Source organism: Apodemus sylvaticus, chromosome 2, assembly GCF_947179515.1.
Source record: "Apodemus sylvaticus chromosome 2, mApoSyl1.1, whole genome shotgun sequence".
Lineage (NCBI taxonomy): Eukaryota > Metazoa > Chordata > Mammalia > Rodentia > Muridae > Apodemus > Apodemus sylvaticus.
The window spans coordinates 126644482-126663713 of NC_067473.1; the positions used below are offsets into that span (position 1 = coordinate 126644482).

A 19232-nucleotide genomic window follows, 5' to 3' on the forward strand; every position below is an offset into this window, starting at 1 on the left:
GGAATGTTGCACTAAGCTAAAGGAAAGTGGCACCTCTGCCTGCAGGTCTCATGTCTAAGAGCTGACCTACCCACAGACAGGGAGTACTACTGTAGGGCTGGCGAGATGAGCCGGTGGCAACGAGCCCCACTGCTAGACCTGATGCCAGACAAGCTCAGTCCCTAGAGCCCACTCGGCGGAAAGAAAACCGACTCCAGCAAGCTGTCCTCTGAGCATGCTCTCCATCGCTCACATACATATGCACATACATATACACATACATACACATACATACATATACATACACACACGTGTACATACAAATAGAATACTAAAGAAAACATTCTAAATGACTCCTGCATCTGCCCGAACACCTAGATCTTATTTTCTTGTCATTATCCCCCAAACTATAAACCATGGCAGCTGTTCACAGAGTGCAGGCACTGTAGGGTATAAGATGCCTGGGAGAGCAGGTATGCCAGCTGTAAGCAGCACTAAGCCATTCGTAGAAGGGACCTGAGGATGAATTCGATTGCTGTGTCCTAAGGACACTGAAGCCAATCCTCCGTGGGCACTGCGGGAACTTACTGTATATCCTTTGGGCAGCCCCAGGCCAGTGAACACACACAGTAAAGAAGCCTCTTGAAGCTGAGGAGGCGGGAGAGGGGCAGCAAATTCTCCTGACTTAGCTGTGGGAAGAAGCTCGCCTGTTTCCACACATCATTAGGTGTCATAGATTGGACCAATGGCAGGCCAGGATGTTCACGACAAATTCTGCCCCATCAAAGCTTGGAGTACCATTTTTTTATCCTCAAGCCAAAAAGATCTAACTACTAAATTAATATATTGTCGGTCTTTCTAAGTAGACAACCTTGCCTTCATGCCATCGATATCATTTCAAATGCTCATGTAATGTGCACTATTAATAAATATGATGACGATCTTGCTTGTCTGTGGGGCTTAGGAGTAAGTCCAGAATCCTGCACATACAAGGCAGGCACTGTACCACACCCCGGCAGCACGTTGAATGACAGCTCTCATACAGCACTCAACTCAAACCCTACAATACACCTCTCAGTTAATGGTCACGATCCCCATTATACAGATGCTAGAGGTAAATTCTTAACATAGTGAGATGTATGTACCAAGCAGCACCAGAAGTACTGTAAGAAAAACTTAAAAGCCAATCAATTAAAGGGCTAGGGCAGGGCTGGAGAGATGGCTCAGTGGTTAAGAGCACCGTCTGCTCTTCCAGAGATCCTGAGTTCAAAGCCCAGCAACCACATGGTGGCTCTCAACCATCCTTAATGAGATCTGACGCCCTCTTCTGGTGTGTCTGAAGACAGCTATAGTGTAGTCACATAATAATAAATAAATATTAAAAATTAAAAGAAAGGGCTAGGGCAGCAGTTTAGTGAGCAGAATACTTGCCTAGCATGCTCCAAGCCCTGAGTTAGATCCCCAAAATCACCTCTACGAGGTGTAGGGTGCATACCTGTTAATCCCAAGGCCCAGGAGGTAGTACCAAGAGTTTCAGAAGATTAAAATCAACATGAGATACATGAGACTCTGTCTCAAAACCACAGATACAAATATCACCAAATGGCATGAAGTTCATGAACCTATACACAGCAAACATATTTGTATAATAGTATATAAACTATTATATACATGAATATCTGTTTATATAATATCATCGGTATACAGAATGACTTGTATCATATTTTCACATATACACACACATATATGCATATATAATATGCATTATAAACCTTCAGCACAATATGTATGTATGCATAGATTTTTCTCACATAAATATGTATGCATGTGTATCATACACATTATATTCATGTAATCATACACATATCATAAAACTATAAGAATATACTATCATATATGTATATATAACACTACATATACCTATATAATATAAACACACACATATATATGCATATCACTCTATCTCATACAGATATACATATCTATCATATATATCCATACATACATACATGCATACACATACATTTCCACCATACACACAGAGAGACAGACAGACAGACAGACACACACACACATACACACAAAACCCACAGGCTCATTTGTTTCTAGGCTCTTGGCATGCCATGGGTCAGTGTCCATCCATCCATTCATCCATGCATACACACACATTTCCACCATACACACAGACAGACAGACAGACACACACACACAGACCATTTCAATCTGATACATATACATACATTATCTCTTGTAACAGAAGAAAATAGTTTCTTGATCATAAATAATTTGGTGAAAGATTCAGACACAACCGTCATGTGTCCGTCACAAACATCAGTAGCAATTAAGTAAGTTCCTGCAATATTTTCTGAAACAAGGCAAACATGCTGTCTCCCAAAGGCTTATGTACCTGGTTTTTCAAAGACCCGAGGAAGCCCAGATTTTCTGCCATGCGCTGGGCCTGGCTATCCTTTATCCCTTCAAAGATGTCAATCTGCTCCTGGTGAAAATATATGAAATGAACAAAATTCAGAAGTCCAGTGAGAAGATTTAAACCTGAAAGCAAACATTTAAAGTACTTTCTGGCAAATAAGTAATTAAAGTGTGGCACCCTTCCACAGAGCCCTGAGCACGGCTACTGTGGCTGCCTATGGGGCACGTTTTAATTAGCAAGCCATCATGAAACAGCCCTTCCAAAAACTATAGAATTCTTCAAAGTGGCATGCTGACAAGACGATCTAATGCCAGTTTTCACTTTTAATTACTACACAGATGGCATTGATGAATATTTAGTCAGTTAATTTTTGTGACATCTTTTGGAAGGCATCCAAAGAAAGGCTTTGCTGCCTAATATTGCTGTTAAGTTTGGAGTTGTCATACACAGGTTAAATATTATCTTAAGACTTGAACACTTTATTCATATGAAAATTATTAATAATACTTTCACTCTACAAAGTGCTGTTCTGTCAAAAACAATGAATGCTATTCGTGTGCATTAGTTCATGAATTATGATAGCAAATGAGACTGTTTGAGATAAAGTTAATTTTGGAACTGGCTAGACATTATGAGTAAGCCTGTGTATAGAGCGTCAATTAAACTTCCAAAGCAGTTAGTTAATCTATGTAATACTGATGAGAGTATTTTTAGAACAATCATTGAAGTGTTAGTACAGTATATAGAAAATCAGACTCAGAAAATAGGATTCTTCCCCTACTTAAGGGGAAACAAAACAGTTTCTAAAGGAAATAATGTTTCTTGTAGAAAACCCTAATGAAACTGGACATTAAGAACCAAGATTAAAGGCTGGGTTTTGTGTTCCAAATGGGATTTTTCTTCTGTAGATGAGAATGGTGCCTGATCATTGTTTTTTCATATCAATCCACTTAATCCTTATAATGCTACAGGATAAAAACCGTCAAAGTATTGTTATTTTTTTTAAACTGAGGCCAAAGGCATGTGACAGACTTACTCCCTACTTGAATCTGACTCCTCATCTCTCTGAAACTGATCTTAGTATGACACTTTCAAGGACTGAAACAACAGAACATAATATGAACCTCTGAGTGACTTCTGCTCTGGACAGTCTGTGAAGTTTAGTATTGGCTTGATGGGGCCTGGATCACAGAAGAGATTAGTCTCTGGGATGTCTGTGAGGAAGTGACTACACTAAGAAACAAAGTCTCTTTGTAAACAAAGAGATTTGTCTCTGGTAGGTCTGTAAGGAAGTGACTACACTAAGAAACAAACTACATTAAGAGCAAAGTCTCACCCTTAGAATGGGAGTTATCATCGTCCAGTCTGGTCAAAAAGGAGACCATGAGCCAAGCACCAGCACCCATCCCCTCTGCCTCCTGACAAGACCCGCTGCCCCAGGTTCCTGCCGCCATGCCTTTCCTGCCATGAGGGACTGTACCCTCAAACTGTGGGCCACAATAAACCATTCCTTAAGCTACATTGACTGAAGTTTGTCATAGCAAGCAAAGTAACAGACTAACCTACATCCAGTTACACAAGAGAAAGTGTCTAGACCATAACCACTGTTAAAGGCAGGAGTCAACCCAGGAGAAACGGAGACAGAGCAGTGCTCTCCTGTTGGCTAATGCATGGGTCAGACTGGATAGAAAGAAATGATGTGGAAAGAAAAAGCAGGGAAGAGAGAAGAGGAGAGAAGGGGAGAGGGGAGGGGAGGGGAGAGGGGAGGGGAGGGGGGAGGGGGAGGGGGAGGGGAGGGAGAGGAAGGAGGGGAGGGGAGGAGAGGGGAGGGGAGGGGAGGGGAGGGGAGGAGAGGAGAGCGGAGGAGAGGAGAGGAGAGGAGAGGAGAGGAGAGGAGAGGAGAGGAGAGGAGAGGAGAGGAGAAAGGGAAGGAAAGAAAAGCCTCTGAATAGGAGACACTTCAGTTCTGCCTGAGGAGATTCTGCATCTTCACCTCACATCTCAGCAGCAGGTCCAGTGCTCCCTGCCTGAGACTCCACAACAAATGTTGAGCAGTTACTACCCTAACAATCAGTTACATGGCCAGCAAATCAAACATACCTTAAAGATGAGTTCTGGACTTGAAGCTGCCACTTCTTCAATATCAACGCCCCCCTGGGGACTGCCCACTATCACAGGGCCATTATGGGACCGGTCCATCAGAATGGCCAAGTAAGTTTCTCTAGAAATATCCAGGGCTTCAGCAACCATCACCTATGATCACAAGAATGAAAAGTCCAGTTAACTTTGTGTCAAGCACATTTGAACTTAGAAATTTACCTCCCTCCTCCCCCCACACACACATACAACCCACAGGTTCATGTGTGTCTAGGCTCCTGGCATGCCATGGGTCAGTGTGCAAAGGTCTGGGAATCATACCAGGTGCATAAGACATCCTGTTAGCTCCTTAATTAATCCTGTTAAAGTGCTCAAGTGATCGGTGTCTGGTTTGCCCCAGAAACCTTCCAACTCCCATCTTAGTTTCTCTTTCTGGTAAATCTGTGTCATTTGATAAAACCTCCAGTGAGGCAACTGTTTTAATTTTACACATTAACAGTACATATGTATTATTATACTGGTACAAAACCAGGGTTTGGCTACCAAACAAGAGATTTTTTTTTATGGTATACTGATGTTACATATATTTATATATTTCTGTGTCCTGGATAGCTGTATTTTATTTCATTTTTTTACTCTCTACAAATAAACATATTTTGTCATTTAAAATAATGCATCCACTGGGCCTGATGGCACAAGCCTGTAATTGGAGTTACTTAGGAGACTAAGACAGGAGGACACCAAGATAAGGCGTGGTTGGGGTACAGATTCAGTTGGAGGCTAGCCCGGGCAGCTGAACATGACCATGACTTAAATGCAGCAGTGTTCTGGCCCTCAGCTCCACCCCCTTGCCTTCCCTCACTGCTGACACAGAGTTTGTCTAATACAACGCTGGTCTAGTGAGATACTCATGGCTGTGAAGATTCTTAGAAGCAATACAGCACTCTAATTCCTAGGGGAAGTACTGTCCAAGAGCTGCATTCTCCGTCCTTTGGAACACTGACTGATATGCTGTGCGCTCTCTCATACTTTACTTGGTGAAGACCAGCAGCTGTCTCCACCAGTTCTTGCTTGGCAAAAATAATGTCTCATTTCTTAAAAAACAAAACAAAACATAACAATGACAACAACAACAACAACAAAAAGAGTCCACCAGGAATGAAATGAGTAGTTCACACAAAGACCCAATGTTTTTTTGTGTTAAAAGCCATTTTTGTGACCCAGGATGCTAGAGTATTTTAAGGATTGTTACAGAGAAATTTAACCATCTCCTCAAGGGAAGCTCAGAGAGAGAGAGATGAATTTCAAAAGAACTAGAATTTCATTTTAGTTCTACAAAGATTATGGACAGACACGGCCTTCTTGTGAGATCCCCTGGTACTCAAATTATTTTAAGTTTCATTACTTGATCTGACCAATATATCTCTTCTCCTCCCTCCCTCATATCTTGTTACTCAAATTTTAGGTCTGAATTGAATAGCAATGTGTAAACTATTCATCGCATAATGGCAGCGAGTTAAGATCCTATGAAACCATCCAATTTTATATTTCCTACAAAGCAGTAGCTGATACTGATGACAGCGATGATGAAATCTCGTGAGAAGTGCTGCCTCACACCCCATTCCTTTCCCAAGCAATATATAACACAATGGCACAGAGTCAGACAAAAACGCCTGATACATATCGATATGTGTGTACATATGTTTGCATTAAATAGTACCTCCAATAAGCTTAAGAAATTGAAAGTTTCTATTAGCCTATACCCTAGCTCTTGCAAATATGGAATTGACACTTTTTGTTTACCCCTCCACTACATTCAAATAAAACTTTAAGTTTTTAACAGAAAACAGGAAGAACTATTAAACTTAGAGGAGAGGCACACTGTGCTGAGCTCCACCATGTAAATCAGGCTAGATCTGCAGGAACTGGTAACCCAGGAATGCCAACAAGCAAAGGCAAAGGAGTCTCTGGGCCACAGGGTTCTCTGCAGACATCTACCAAGTATCAGCAGGAAGTAATACCATTAACAAATTTGTTATACACATAAAATTAAATGAACGTGGGAAAGTAAAACTCCAATCCCTGTAATAATTGCTACTGAAAAAAAGGAGAAAACATTAGGTGTAAATCTAAAAATATACAAATATTCTGAGCACTATGTAACTGAGAGCACAAAATGCCTGATATATATCGATATGTGTGTACATATGTTTGCATTAAATAGTACCTCCAATAAGCTTAAGAAATTGGAAGTTTCTATTAGCCTATACCCTAGCTAAGAAGAGAGTATTTTCTTAATGGACACTGAGGTCTAACACAGCAAACACTGATTCTCCCCCAAACTAATACAGCAGTTTAACACAATTTCTATTGAAAGCTCAGCAAGAGATTTTTTTGGTATCAACTAAGACAAGACTATTTTAAGAAGCATATGATAAGGTACAAGAACAGGATACAGCACACAAAAGCAAAAGGAATGGGATGAGGAAAGCCGTGGTGTCCACACATTAAAACGTACTGCTGATAGCACTTAAGCAGCAGCAGCAGGAGACTACTGAATACAGCCAGCTAACTTCTGACAGTGGCACAAAAGCAACACCACAAAGGACAAACACATCTTTCTAAAGAGGGTACTTGTACAACATCCACAGGCAAAACAAAACCACGGGCCCAAGTCTGTCACTGTACTGGCTAGTTTCGTGTGTCAACTTGACACAGGCTGGAGTTATCACAAAGGAGCTTCAGTTGGGGAAATGCCTCCATGAGATCCAGCTGTGGGGCATTTTCTCAATTAGTGATCAAGTGGGGAGGGCCCCTTGTGGGTGGTTCCACCTTTGGGCTGGTGCTCTTGGGTTCTATAAGAGAGCAGGCTGAGCAAGCCAGGGGAAGCAAGCCAGTAAGAAGCATCCCTCCATGGTCTCTGCATCAGCTCCTGCTTCCAATCCTGCTTGAGTTCCAGTCCTGACTTCCTTTAGTGATGAACTGCAACGTGGAAGTGTAAGCTCAATAAACCCTTTCCTCCCCAACTTGCTTCTTGGTCATGATCTTTGTGCAGGAATAGAAACCCTGACTAAGACAGTCACCTTAATCAAAAGTAACTGGAAACCAGCACACACAAAAGAAAAATGCAAACCATCTCAAACTTAACAGAAGTACCATGAGCCCACTCCACACAAGAGCAGTGATAGTTTGGACTTCATCAAAACTAAACATTTTTGCTCCACAAAAAGCTCTACTAAGATGACTCTGCAAATCCCAGCAACAGAACCTGCTAACACAGTACATATGTGACAAGCCTACACTGAACCCATCAGCCTGCTGATGCCAGGCGCAGTCACTGCTGAGGAGTATGCCCCTGTGACTCCCAGTCTCTCTTCATGACAATGAGCACGGCCTTCAAGGAGAGCCTACAAGTGATGAGCAAATGAAAAGGAGTCTAGACCTGTAGCTTCAAGGACTACACAATTTTAAATTAGGAAGAAATAGCACTACATATTTACAAAAATGCCTAAAATTTTAAGCAATGACTACTAAATGTTGGCTAGAATGTGGAGAACTCCAGTCATTGTACACCACAGATGGCACTGTATAGTGGTACCATCAACTTGCCAAATATTTGACAGTTTCTAAAATGAATAAAACAAAATCAACTGATCATACAAGTAAACATAGATCAAAATTTATCCCCCAAATAGAGAACTATCTACACCAAAATCTGTTCATAAATGTATAGAATGCTTCAATGTGTAACAGAACAACTTAAAACAATTAAGATATCAACATATTATGAGTTAAGGAATTGTGGAACATGCACATTACAGAACATTATATAGCAATGAAAAGATACAATCTTCATAAATCACAGATTAAGCCTACTTTTAAAGGTTACACAGTGTATAATTTGATTTCTACATTTCTAGAAAGGTTTATGTCTCTCAAGATTCATGTGCTGTACCCTCATTTCCACTGAGATGCTATTTAAAGACAGGCCCTTAAGAGAAAAACACATCTGTATGGTGAAGACCTTAGGAGTGGGGTTGGTGCCCTTTGAAATGGGAACACAGAGCTCCCTCAGCCTTCCAACCATACAGAAACCAACAGAACTTTGACCCTCTTCTCACCAAGCACAAAATCTGAGAGACATTATTTAGACTGCCTGTTCTCTAGGTGGTGAGCCAACCCAGGTTGTGGTATCTTTTACACCAGCCTTTATGGACACAGTCACAACACTCAACATTTTCTGCTACCTAAGCGTTTAGATATAGATTAATTTATTTAAATTATAACACTCCTACATAGTATGCTACTAACAACCTGAGGCATGGGCTAGGAAAAGCTGGAACATCACTAAACACTAAAGGAAGAAGAAATCTGAAGGAATCATCATTGCTGATATCAGGGAACTCAGCAACATATGTGGGCCTGGGAGCATCTCAGTACCAATGTCAATGCATGCAGGTTCTCCAACACAAGAGGACTATAACTCAACACACTGTTTAAACTGGCTCCAGTGGAAAGCCCGAGAGATACTGTGTGAGACTTTAATCCCTGAGCTCAGCCCAGTTTGAGGGAGACAATGCAGTGGGCACCACATATCCGAGAAAGGGGAAAGCGTGGCTCTGCTGTTACTGTATCTGGGCCCTCAGTGGATTTTCCAGATGCCTGTCTTGAAAATGAAAGGAAGAGTCAGGTATGAAGCCCCCAGCCTACAATCAGAATGTTCTGAATCTCCACTGTCACACTGTCTATGAAACACTTAAAACAAATATCTATCATTACAGTGCTGGTTAAATATCAATTACCCTCAGTGACTAGAAGAATATGCTTCTAGCAAAAAAGAAGAGGAGGAGGAAGAGGAGGAGGAGGAGGAAGAGGAGGAGGAAGAGAAGGAGGAGGAGGAAGAGGAGGAGGAAGAGGAGGAGGACGACGACAACACATTATCAGGTGTCCTGACTTGGGGAAAGGTGTAACACTGCAGTCACTTGCTCAGCAGGCTCTAGAGGAGGTTCACACTTACCGGCCATTTCCTGCTGCATAGCAATTTTGAAGCTAGCCTGGGCTACAAGAGACCTTGTCTCAAAAACCCAATCCCAATAAAGGAATCAGAACAACAGTGTGGGACCTTGTAAGGCAGTCTGTAGCCTGGCTGAGCAAGGCCACTCCGGAGACCCAGTAGAACAATCTACAAAAGACAGACCCTGTGAGCCATGCTCCCAGACTGCTGACTCCTCAATTCCATAATCCTGTGGCCATCAGTCACATATGGCCACACCCCAGGCCCCTAGTGTTCTGGCTGGACTCCACCTCTACAGTCATCTGGCTTCAGCCAGGTTTTCCCAGCCCCATGGTTACCTGGCTATTGCCTGGTAACCCAGTCCACTAATAAATGAGGTTTCTTGCTCCTCCTCACTCGCTTGTCCCCCTCTTGCCGCCCCCCTCTCCCCTCTCTTGCCCCTGTCCACATGGTCATGGCCCCTCTTTTCTTTCTCTCTTTACTTCTCTATCTCCTTTTCTATAATAAAGCATTGAAACTATAAACTACTTCCTCTTATGAAAACCCACTGTGTAAGAACACTGAGCAGGCCTCAGCATTTCCAGCCCCAGGAAAGGATCCAGCCTATTCTCAGCCAAGTTTCTTCAACTGGTACCCGGGGCCTTGCAAATGGCCCCGCCTTCTGGGCAAAGACCTCCCCGCTAGCTAGGCAGTCTCTTGCTCTACAGGTCCTCCGTGTGGTGTGTGGGCCTTGTCCGCCAGTGTCCCCCATACGGGCTTTGCTGGACAGTTTTCTCCTTGCGCCCTCTCCAACAGCCTTAACACATGAATGCTATTGTAGAAACATGACATAGCCTGCACATCGGAAGGGGACAAAGGGCACATGGTAATTCCTTCCAGACTGGAATACATCTTACTTTCTGACTCTTATTCTATTGGAATTGTTACATGTTATTGAATTATGGTTAAAAATAGACTTAAAAATAAATTACTCTGGTAGTTTCTGTTGCTACCTCAATTCTCAAAAATATGCTTATCTCCAGCGAGTCAGGGACTTAGCTACAAGACACTTTTCTGTAGAATTTTATTACTACATAGTACGAATCTGCTTTTATATGCTTTTTAAAAGTTGCACCAATTCTAATCTACAGTCCCATGTGTCCACATAAAATAACAATTCCCTACAAACACAGTGCTAATTATCCTATCTATGGACAATTTCTGAGTAAGTTATGCAGGTGACGGCTCATTATCAGACTTTAAGGAAGTAAAAGTAGAGTTTGGGCCTGAACAGGAACCCATCAACCCCAAGTCTGACCGTGCCTGTGGTGCCTGCTCCTCTGAGAGCTAGGTGGACCAATGCTCAGCTTTTGGGTTTGCTCTGAGCATTTGAGATGACTTGGTGTTTTAGTAGATGAAGCTAATGCTTAGCAGTATCCCAAAGTCCTGCTGTTACTGGAGCTGTTTTATGATCCTGGGCACTGCTGTCCTAACAAGCTAGGCTCAGAAAGAGACTCAACTGGCCAATCAAACAAACAATAGTGAGAGGCAGAAGACATTCACTCAATGTGTCACACTGGGAAGAGGAACACAGAGATCCAGTGACACTTCAGGCCCCCCTCATACCACTCGCCAAGCCTATCTTTTATGCCCTGACTTTAGAGCAAAAGGTGTGACTAGCTATGACATCAAGGCACTTCTGCAGGGTGCTCTAGCAAGTTCTCGGGATTGTATGAACCTTCCTGGGAGACCAGCTTCTCCCCAGTGCTGTGTTTATGAAAAGATAAAGGGTAGAATATGTTCTATGGGGGTGTGGTGAGGTATGGAGGAAGGGGATGTCTCAGCAGATTCATGCCAAGGCATCCCTTCCCCCACAGGGTACAGCCACCGGGTGGTATAACACAGAATAGAATTTATTAAAGAGAGGGGAGGGGAGGAGGGGGAGAAGAGAGGAGGGGAGAGGGGAGAGAGGAAAGAGGAGAGAGGAGGGGGGAGAGAGGAGAGAGGAGGGGAGAGAGGAGAGGGGAGAGAGGAAAGAGGAGAGAGGAGGGGGGAGAGAGGAGAGAAGAGAGGAGAGAGGAGGGGAGAGAGGAGAGGGGAGAGAGGAAAGAGGAGAGGGGAGAGAAGGGAGAGGGGAGAGAGGAGAGAGGGGAGAGAAGAGAGGAGCCTGGGCCAGCCAGGACCACATGGAGGGTGGGTGGAGGGAATGAGGAGAGAGGGGGAGCAAGAGGGGGAAAGAGACCAAGAAGAAGGCAAGCAGCCCCTTTTATAGTAGGCCAGGCCTACCTGGCAGTTGCCAGGTAACTGTTATCTGGAGCTTAGACAGAATGCTAACACCCAGCCCAGCAGTAGGCTTGGCCTTTCCCTTTTCTAGGCATTACATTCCTGAGGAGATTACAAGTTCTTAGGGTGCACTTTCTCAATAGGCTGAGAGGCACAAAGAAGGACACAAATGTTTCCTTAGGATGTCTTCTGTTTTCCTGTGTCCCTATTTTGGCTAGGATTGAGTCTACCATGATTTAATAAGGACAAGCTTTCTAAGTTTCTAAGAACTTTCTAAAGTTTTAAGAAAACTAGAAGTAGAATGTATCACTCAGTGACCCCCCCAAGCTGAGCACAAGGTAGAAGCTACAACTCTCTTATGCTATGGCAACAGAGCAGGGCCAAAAAGTGGGGCCCAGTTAGGATGCCCCTCTCCAGCCATACTGTCTTCAGGGTTGCCACATGTGATACTCAAGGGGCTCTGTCCATGAGATCACAGTCTGCTACACGGGCCTTACACTGTGTACAGGAATTTCTGCATGGTCTCCATCTTGCACTGCAGCATACACAACAGACAGCTTCAGTTGATTCACACATGAAGACAGGAACAAAAGGCTGAAAACAGGCAGGAGGGAAAGGCAGGACCTGGACTTGGCTCCTCCATTCACAACTGCACAGTTCACAGAGGCAGGCCATTTTTCTCTGAGCTTTAAGTCCTCTATGTCTATGTGCCGTATGTGTGCATGCACATGAGTGTACATGCCATACATGCTAACCACGAGCAGTCTTCACTAATAATACACTTGTAGCATAAGTGGCTTAAAAGGATAGCATGAGGTATTTTTAAGAAAACCTACTGCAACAGGCCCTTTGAATAGAAAGGAGTGAGGGTGGGGCTACATGGGGAAGCAACAGCATGGCTGCCCTGCTAAGCCTTGTCAACTTCAAGCAGAATGCATCTGGGCTCTGAATGAAAACAGGCATTCAGAATGAATCCTATGATCACACTAAAATGAAGGCAACAGCCAGGTATGCTCCTCCCCACAGTCACCTCGCCTGGGTTTTGGTGAACAGTCAGTAACCACAGGTCTTTCTTCCAAGACACAGAACTCCCTAAACAAAACCAGTATATTGTCAAAGAATAGTGCTTCCTGAGAATCTGTTCTTATAAGTGCATGTGAAATGACTAAGATCATCCACATTACCTTGTTAACTTTCACACCTTCTTTTGGAGTTTGTTTTGTTGCTAGATTATAACCAATCATCTGTTGAGCCAGCTGTCCCACTACTTGAGGGCTAAGAGGACAAAAAAGGGGATGGCAAAGGAAAAACAATTAGGGTGTATTGCAAATCACTACACAGCAGGGTTCACAGTATCAAGGGTCACCTCCCAACCTCCACCACCCCACCTCCTCACACCCACCCACCCACCGTGCCACCCCACCTCCTCACATCCATACTGTGCAGGATCACAGACATCCTCAGATCCACACTACCCTGGGTCCACCTCTAGCCTGCATCCCCCAGTTACCCACAGAATCATAGCTTTCCATTTACATTCTGCATGTCTAGGGCTTCATGAAGGCTCACTGAAAGCCAAATACAAATGGAGGAATGAGTGAAGGAGTGAAGGGATGCTGAACTCTGCTACACACCGCCCCCCCACCCCCACCCCCACCCCCCACCCCTGCAAACAAATGTGTAAAGAAACAATACTGGATGTATAACAGACTTAGATAGAAACTGATAATGCACGATCTGGGAAACAGTAAACAGTAAGAAGGAAAACAAGAACCACAATCAATGAAAAGACTGTGATGGGAAGAAAGGAAAGGCTTGGTGCTGGGGCAGGATGCTGGAAAGATGCTCAGATAAAGGCAGGCATAAGCTATCAGACCAGACGCCACTAAGACGCCACTGGTCACAGGAACCACAGAATATTTTTCATGGAAATGAGATGATGGAAGTGGTATTTCAGTTGCAAGCAGTGTTATTGTTCACTCTTAAGATTGTCTGGGAGAAAGGAAGTATAATCTTCCTCAGCATGGGATACAAAGCCCTCTAAGGAGAGAAGAAAGCCCTGGGGCAAGGACACACCCTACCAGCACCTCCCTTTCCTCTCTGTACAGCACACTGGCCCTGCCCAAGACCCTCAAGAAGCCTTTCTTCCAGTCGAGATCAGGATGGGGACCATTCAGACTTACTCTTTTGTTAAATGAACCCCTCCTTTCAAACCGCTATCGAAGACACCTTTTCCTCTTCCTCCAGCTAAGATCTGGGCTTTTAAAACAATTTCTTTTGCATCTGAAAAACAAAAATCCAGACAGTAGTTATTTGAAATCCTTTCCTTTCTTCATCTCTTATTTAAAGAAGGCGGAGGGGGGGGGGGATAATAGTTGGGACTTCCATATAACTTTACTAAAAATCAACTTTCAAAATGAAGGCAATGAGAAACTTCAAAATAATTAGAAAAGTTTGTTTACAGAGGACAGGACAGTTAAATACATCCCATCCGTGTAGGCCCCTGATTGTCAGTCACACCTACAGAGAAAGCCAGGCTCATGTCCATCTACTGAGTGTGCTAGAAAGTGCTAACTAAAGCCAGGGAGGCAGCTGACTTCCACTGTGTCATGACACTGACACTCCCACGTGGCAGAGGACCTGACTGTGATCTCTGAGATATCAGAGAGAGATGGGTTTACAGAAAGGGTTTACAGACAAGACACAAAGGCTGACTTTAATAACTGGATTCCTGGAAACTAACAGTTTTCTCAGTAGTTGTTCTATATATTGACAGGAATAGCCAAGAAAAAGGAAATGAATTAAAACTGAAAGCAAGCAATATTTTTTATAAAGTATTGGCCAAATGAAAAAAATCTCCTAGGGGAAAAAGGCTTTGGGAAAATTTGTTTCTCAGCTCATGCAAAGAAAGAATAAACTCTCTGCTCCTGACCTTTTAGACCAGAGTTATAAACTCAAATGTGTCTATAGGCCTGTCAGGGAGAGGGGTGAGATGTCACCTGCTGACAAATGGGGTCTTTAGCAGCAAGAGCTAGTGCCCTTTCCTTATTTGGGGGGAGGGGGAGGCTCCAAATCAAATGTGCTCAAAAACCTAACAGCACACATCTCGGGCCACAGCCGGTCTTGTGTCTGCACTGTTTCTTGAGTTAAATCAGAGAACTAAATCATCTCCCATCAGGCCGCCATGGTCTCCTTCCCTGCCTGTGATCTTTGCTCAGCTAGGCAGTGTTACCACAGGCCTCTGGACTCAGCTTATTATGTGAAACACAGTTGGATTGCTTTAAGGCTTAGAGGAGAGAGCTGGGAGGGAGGAGGCTTAGTAGTCAAAGTGCTTGCTCTGCAAGCATAAGGACCCGAGTTCTATCCCCAGCACCCACATAAGGGCAACAGCACAAGCTTGCTATCCCAGGGCTGGGGAATAAGGGCGGGAAGTCCCTGGAGTGCAGCAGCTGGCCAGCCTCTGAATCAGTGAGCTCCAGGCTCTCGGAGGGAACCATCTCAAAAACAAGATGGGGACTGACTGGGGAAAGCACTCAGCATCAAGTCCACACCCTGCCACCCTCACATGTACACACTCCGTAAACATTCAAACAAAAGGATAAAAGCTTTAGAAATAACTGCCAAAGTCATGCCGAGTTCTATCTGTAGGTTGTTGGCAGCTTCGGTTAGGAGTCATTGCCCTTGCTGCCCGCAGTCAATCAGGCATAGACAGGAGGTCCAAGATCTACAGAGGTTTTCCTAGGGGAGCTCTAACAGGACTGCACACTCTGAAGGCACAGGGCCGGATAGGGGTCAGCTGGCCACGCCAGGCTGCAGCTGCAGGGCTCAGCTGCTGCTTTCCCTGCTGGACCCCTGCCTCTCATGTGAACCTACCCTCCCACAGCCAAGGCCCAGCCAAAGCACAGTTCCTCCTGAGAACATAGCCCCATCCCGCCTTTGACTCTTGCTTTTTGCCTTTAACGTGAACCATCTCATCAGCTGGTGACCCCTGACTTGGAACAAGGTGGTGACCAACAAGCGGGGTGAAAACAAGCTATGGCCACTGCTCACTATTAGAAGTCCCCAGAAGAGTAGCCGAGCCCAGTGAATGAACTCACTATCCATTCTGGCTACTGCACGGGGCAGCAGCCAGTGTGTGCTGTGAAACCACACTTAAACCTGGACTAAAACACCCAACTCTAGGGCTGAGGTGCATGGCCTCAGTAGGAGAGCGAGCCTGGTTTCAGTGTCAGCACTGTCAGACAATAAGCAAACAAATTCTTGTAGAGGTTCACAAAAGGAGGAAAGGCAATGCCTGTCTGAAAAGAGGTGATTTTAAAGAAGCACACAGGGCTAGGCCAGCATGAGGGTGAAAGTCGGTGCAGGAGCTGACGTGCTGATCTCAGTGGCTGCTACATTCACAAAGTAGGAAGGCTATCACCCAAATGATTACTCTCTGTGCTTGCCAGAATTGGTAGGGAAAGATGGTTCCTATTTGTCTTCTAAAGACATCAAGAAATGAAAATACCTTTTGCTGTCTGCTCAGAGGTTTAATTACAGTCTCTTCACATTCTTTGAGAGCCCCAGGTACCCCATGGTCATTATCATCTTCAATAAATATCCTTGTTGCTCTGGAGAGAAACTCTTCTCAGCTCTTCAAGAGCACAACTGGAATGCCAGGCAGCACCCCTAACTAGACACTGACAAGTGCCACCTCAAAGGCTGATTAAACCGGTCCTAGTCATCAACCACCAAGACCCAGAAATGGCTGTAGTTGATGGAGTTTGTCAAGTGGCCTGTCACTATCTGTCTTCATGTCAGAGGTGTCCATGCCACCCTGGTGGCGAGCCATGCAATCATTTTGGTGACTGAAGCCATTCATCAGGACACTGAAACATGGGCTTGTTTTGGAGTGTCACAGGTAAAACCCAAGGATTGACCCATCCTAGCCCAAGCTAAGGATGTGCTCTGCCACTGAGCCATTCTGACAGCCCCCACCCCCAAGTCAGTGCAAACCGGAAAAACAGGAAAAGGTGTCTATTCCATCTGTTCTCTCTGACAACTTGTACACCAGTCAGAAATATGTTCATTAAATAAGTAAATGCTAAGTATGGGAACTGAGCAGCCTCTAGTACAGCAGTTTCCCTTCTTGAAGGAAACTCAAGAAGGGGTTTAACCCAACTAGTACTTATTCAAATGTATGGAAAGGGGCCAAATTCTACTCAAAGGGTTCCAGTCTCTTCCTTCAGTAGTTACCAAGTTCACTTCTCTTACTGCCACCCTTTCATTCCATTCAAAGATCTGGTTTTCCAAAAATAAAAGTGCAGACAAATCTGGTTTTCTGAATATTGCCTCCTGTATTGGTCTTGTATCAACCAGAATTACAGAAGAGCCCACATGTGCAGCTCAAGTTATCTGGATGATTTTGCTTAAGCACAGTATAAGAAGCTAGAAAGTGTCTGCAGAAGCAGGTTGCATATATACATTAGTAGCCATAGCATTAGACTGCAGTTGGACCACCTGTACCATCTCACTCCTGAGGTTTGTGCAGTGACCTTAGCAAGCAACATGCCCACTATATTATATTCCGTTCCTGGTTAAGTTTTTGGTCATAAAAGCAATTTGATAGAAATCATTTTATTATGACTTTTATATACAGATAGGAAAAAAGCCATTATTAGTCACAGACAACCCACAGATAGATATAAAATTCTCATATACTCTTTAAACTTAGAGAATATTATATAGAATTGCTTAGGATGCCCTACTATGATTTTGCATTATTCTGGCTGAAAATATTACCTTTATCTTGACTGCGAGTGTTACTTTGATTTATTCTGATAATACACTTTTGTTCCAGGTTTATGGTCCCCCCCAAGTCTCATTCTGCATAATGAATGCTCTTGGAAGCATTTTAAAATATAAATGAAAAAGTTAAAATCATTAAGGAAAACACTCAAAATAAATAAGGCATGTTTTTATTAGGCACGTTTTATAAAAATGGTTCACTTTGCTCTTCAGAGGTGGCATTCTGAAAACATGTTTATAAAATAATATTCATGAGATATATATAGCTCACAACCACAACAAAAATGTTTGTCAAGAATGTCTGTGAGCCAGGCATATTGGTACATACCATTAATCCGAGCACTTGGGAGGCAGAGGCAGGCAGATCTCTAGGAGTTTGAGGCCAGGCTGGTCTATAAAATGAGTCCCAGAGCTACATAGTAAGATCCTGTCTCAAAAATGAATGAATTACAAAAAATTACCTGAGAATATGTTATTCTGAACCATTTTAATACAGTTGTCTGGCATTAAGAACTTGTACTCCCAAGCTGAGTTTTATTGCAGCTTATCTTCTTTTCAAATACAACCCCATATCAAATACAGTCCACACAGTGTGACTCCGAGGGCCTACATCAGCCATAGCACTGGACTTGCTAAGAGAACTCCAATTTCCATGGTTCACCATCTGGGGCACAATGGGAACATCCAAGCTTTCAGTGTAGAGTGCTGTTTAATTTTTGTGTGGTGATGACCTCTCAGTAGGCTGGACAGAATCCTACCTGATGTTGTTGAGATATATCCCAGCACTGCAGATCTCCCTGCTACCAGAGGCAAGGAGAAGGAAAAACAGAAGGCAAGAAATGAATGGAAAGTTATCATGGGAAGATGATTTTTTTTTTTATCAAGAACCTAAAAATGAGAAGGAATTAAGTTTGAGGCTTAAGTATCAAGTCCCCAGAGGGGTAGAGCTGCTTTCATTAGGCCTAAGGATTCCAAATTGTAAAAGTGAGAGTCGTCAATCTACCATCATCATTGTAATATTTTCTGTATGGGGATATGTAGGTTGTAAGTAGGTCATGTGAAGAACATGACACCGTGATGACTCTTTCTGTATGCCCAGTAGCATCCTTATTCCAACTTTAATCATATCTGACACAGCCCATCAACAGAAGCCAGGAGAATCTAGAATCAACTATCTCAATACTGTCCACATCATTTTATTGAGATGGATTCTCAGCCTCCCACCAAATAGCAAACCATCAGACTTAAACCACACATGCCTGAAATAGCAAGTTTAAATGGAAGCAGAGATAGGACAGTCTGTAACACAGGTTTCCTTATGCTGTAAAGAAATGTACATTGTTGTTAGTGGATATTAATGATACCATGTGACAGGTTTCACTGGGATAGATAGTTCATGCAAGCATGTGATGCATTTCTGTTATGTTCACCCACTTATTCCCTTCTTTGCCCCCACTCCTGTGTTACCTTCCTCTTCTGTATAATTCCTCGTGTACTTCCACTCTGTCTCCTTCCCCACAGATTCCACTTATGTGACAAAACACATGGCACCTGTCTTTCTGTTTGTTCTAAAGCAATCATCCCCATTTCTAGCCATCTTCCCAGAAATTAAATAATTTTGTTCTTTATGGATGCGGAACACATTTTCGTTATCCATTCAGC

The 19232-nt window shown here is 43.5% G+C and overlaps 1 protein-coding gene across 1 annotated transcript in view; it reads right to left on the reverse strand.

Moving 5' to 3' along the window:
* Window positions 1-19232, reverse strand: part of Suclg2 (succinate-CoA ligase GDP-forming subunit beta) — a 254374-nt gene that overhangs the window by 109430 nt on the left and 125712 nt on the right. Inside the window, exons 3-6 of the mRNA XM_052174384.1 lie at window positions 13967-14066; window positions 12968-13058; window positions 4511-4663; window positions 2387-2476 (exon numbers count right to left, since the gene is read on the reverse strand). Of these exons, the coding sequence (XP_052030344.1) occupies window positions 2387-2476; window positions 4511-4663; window positions 12968-13058; window positions 13967-14066 (434 nt within the window). The remainder of the gene's footprint in view (window positions 1-2386; window positions 2477-4510; window positions 4664-12967; window positions 13059-13966; window positions 14067-19232) is intronic.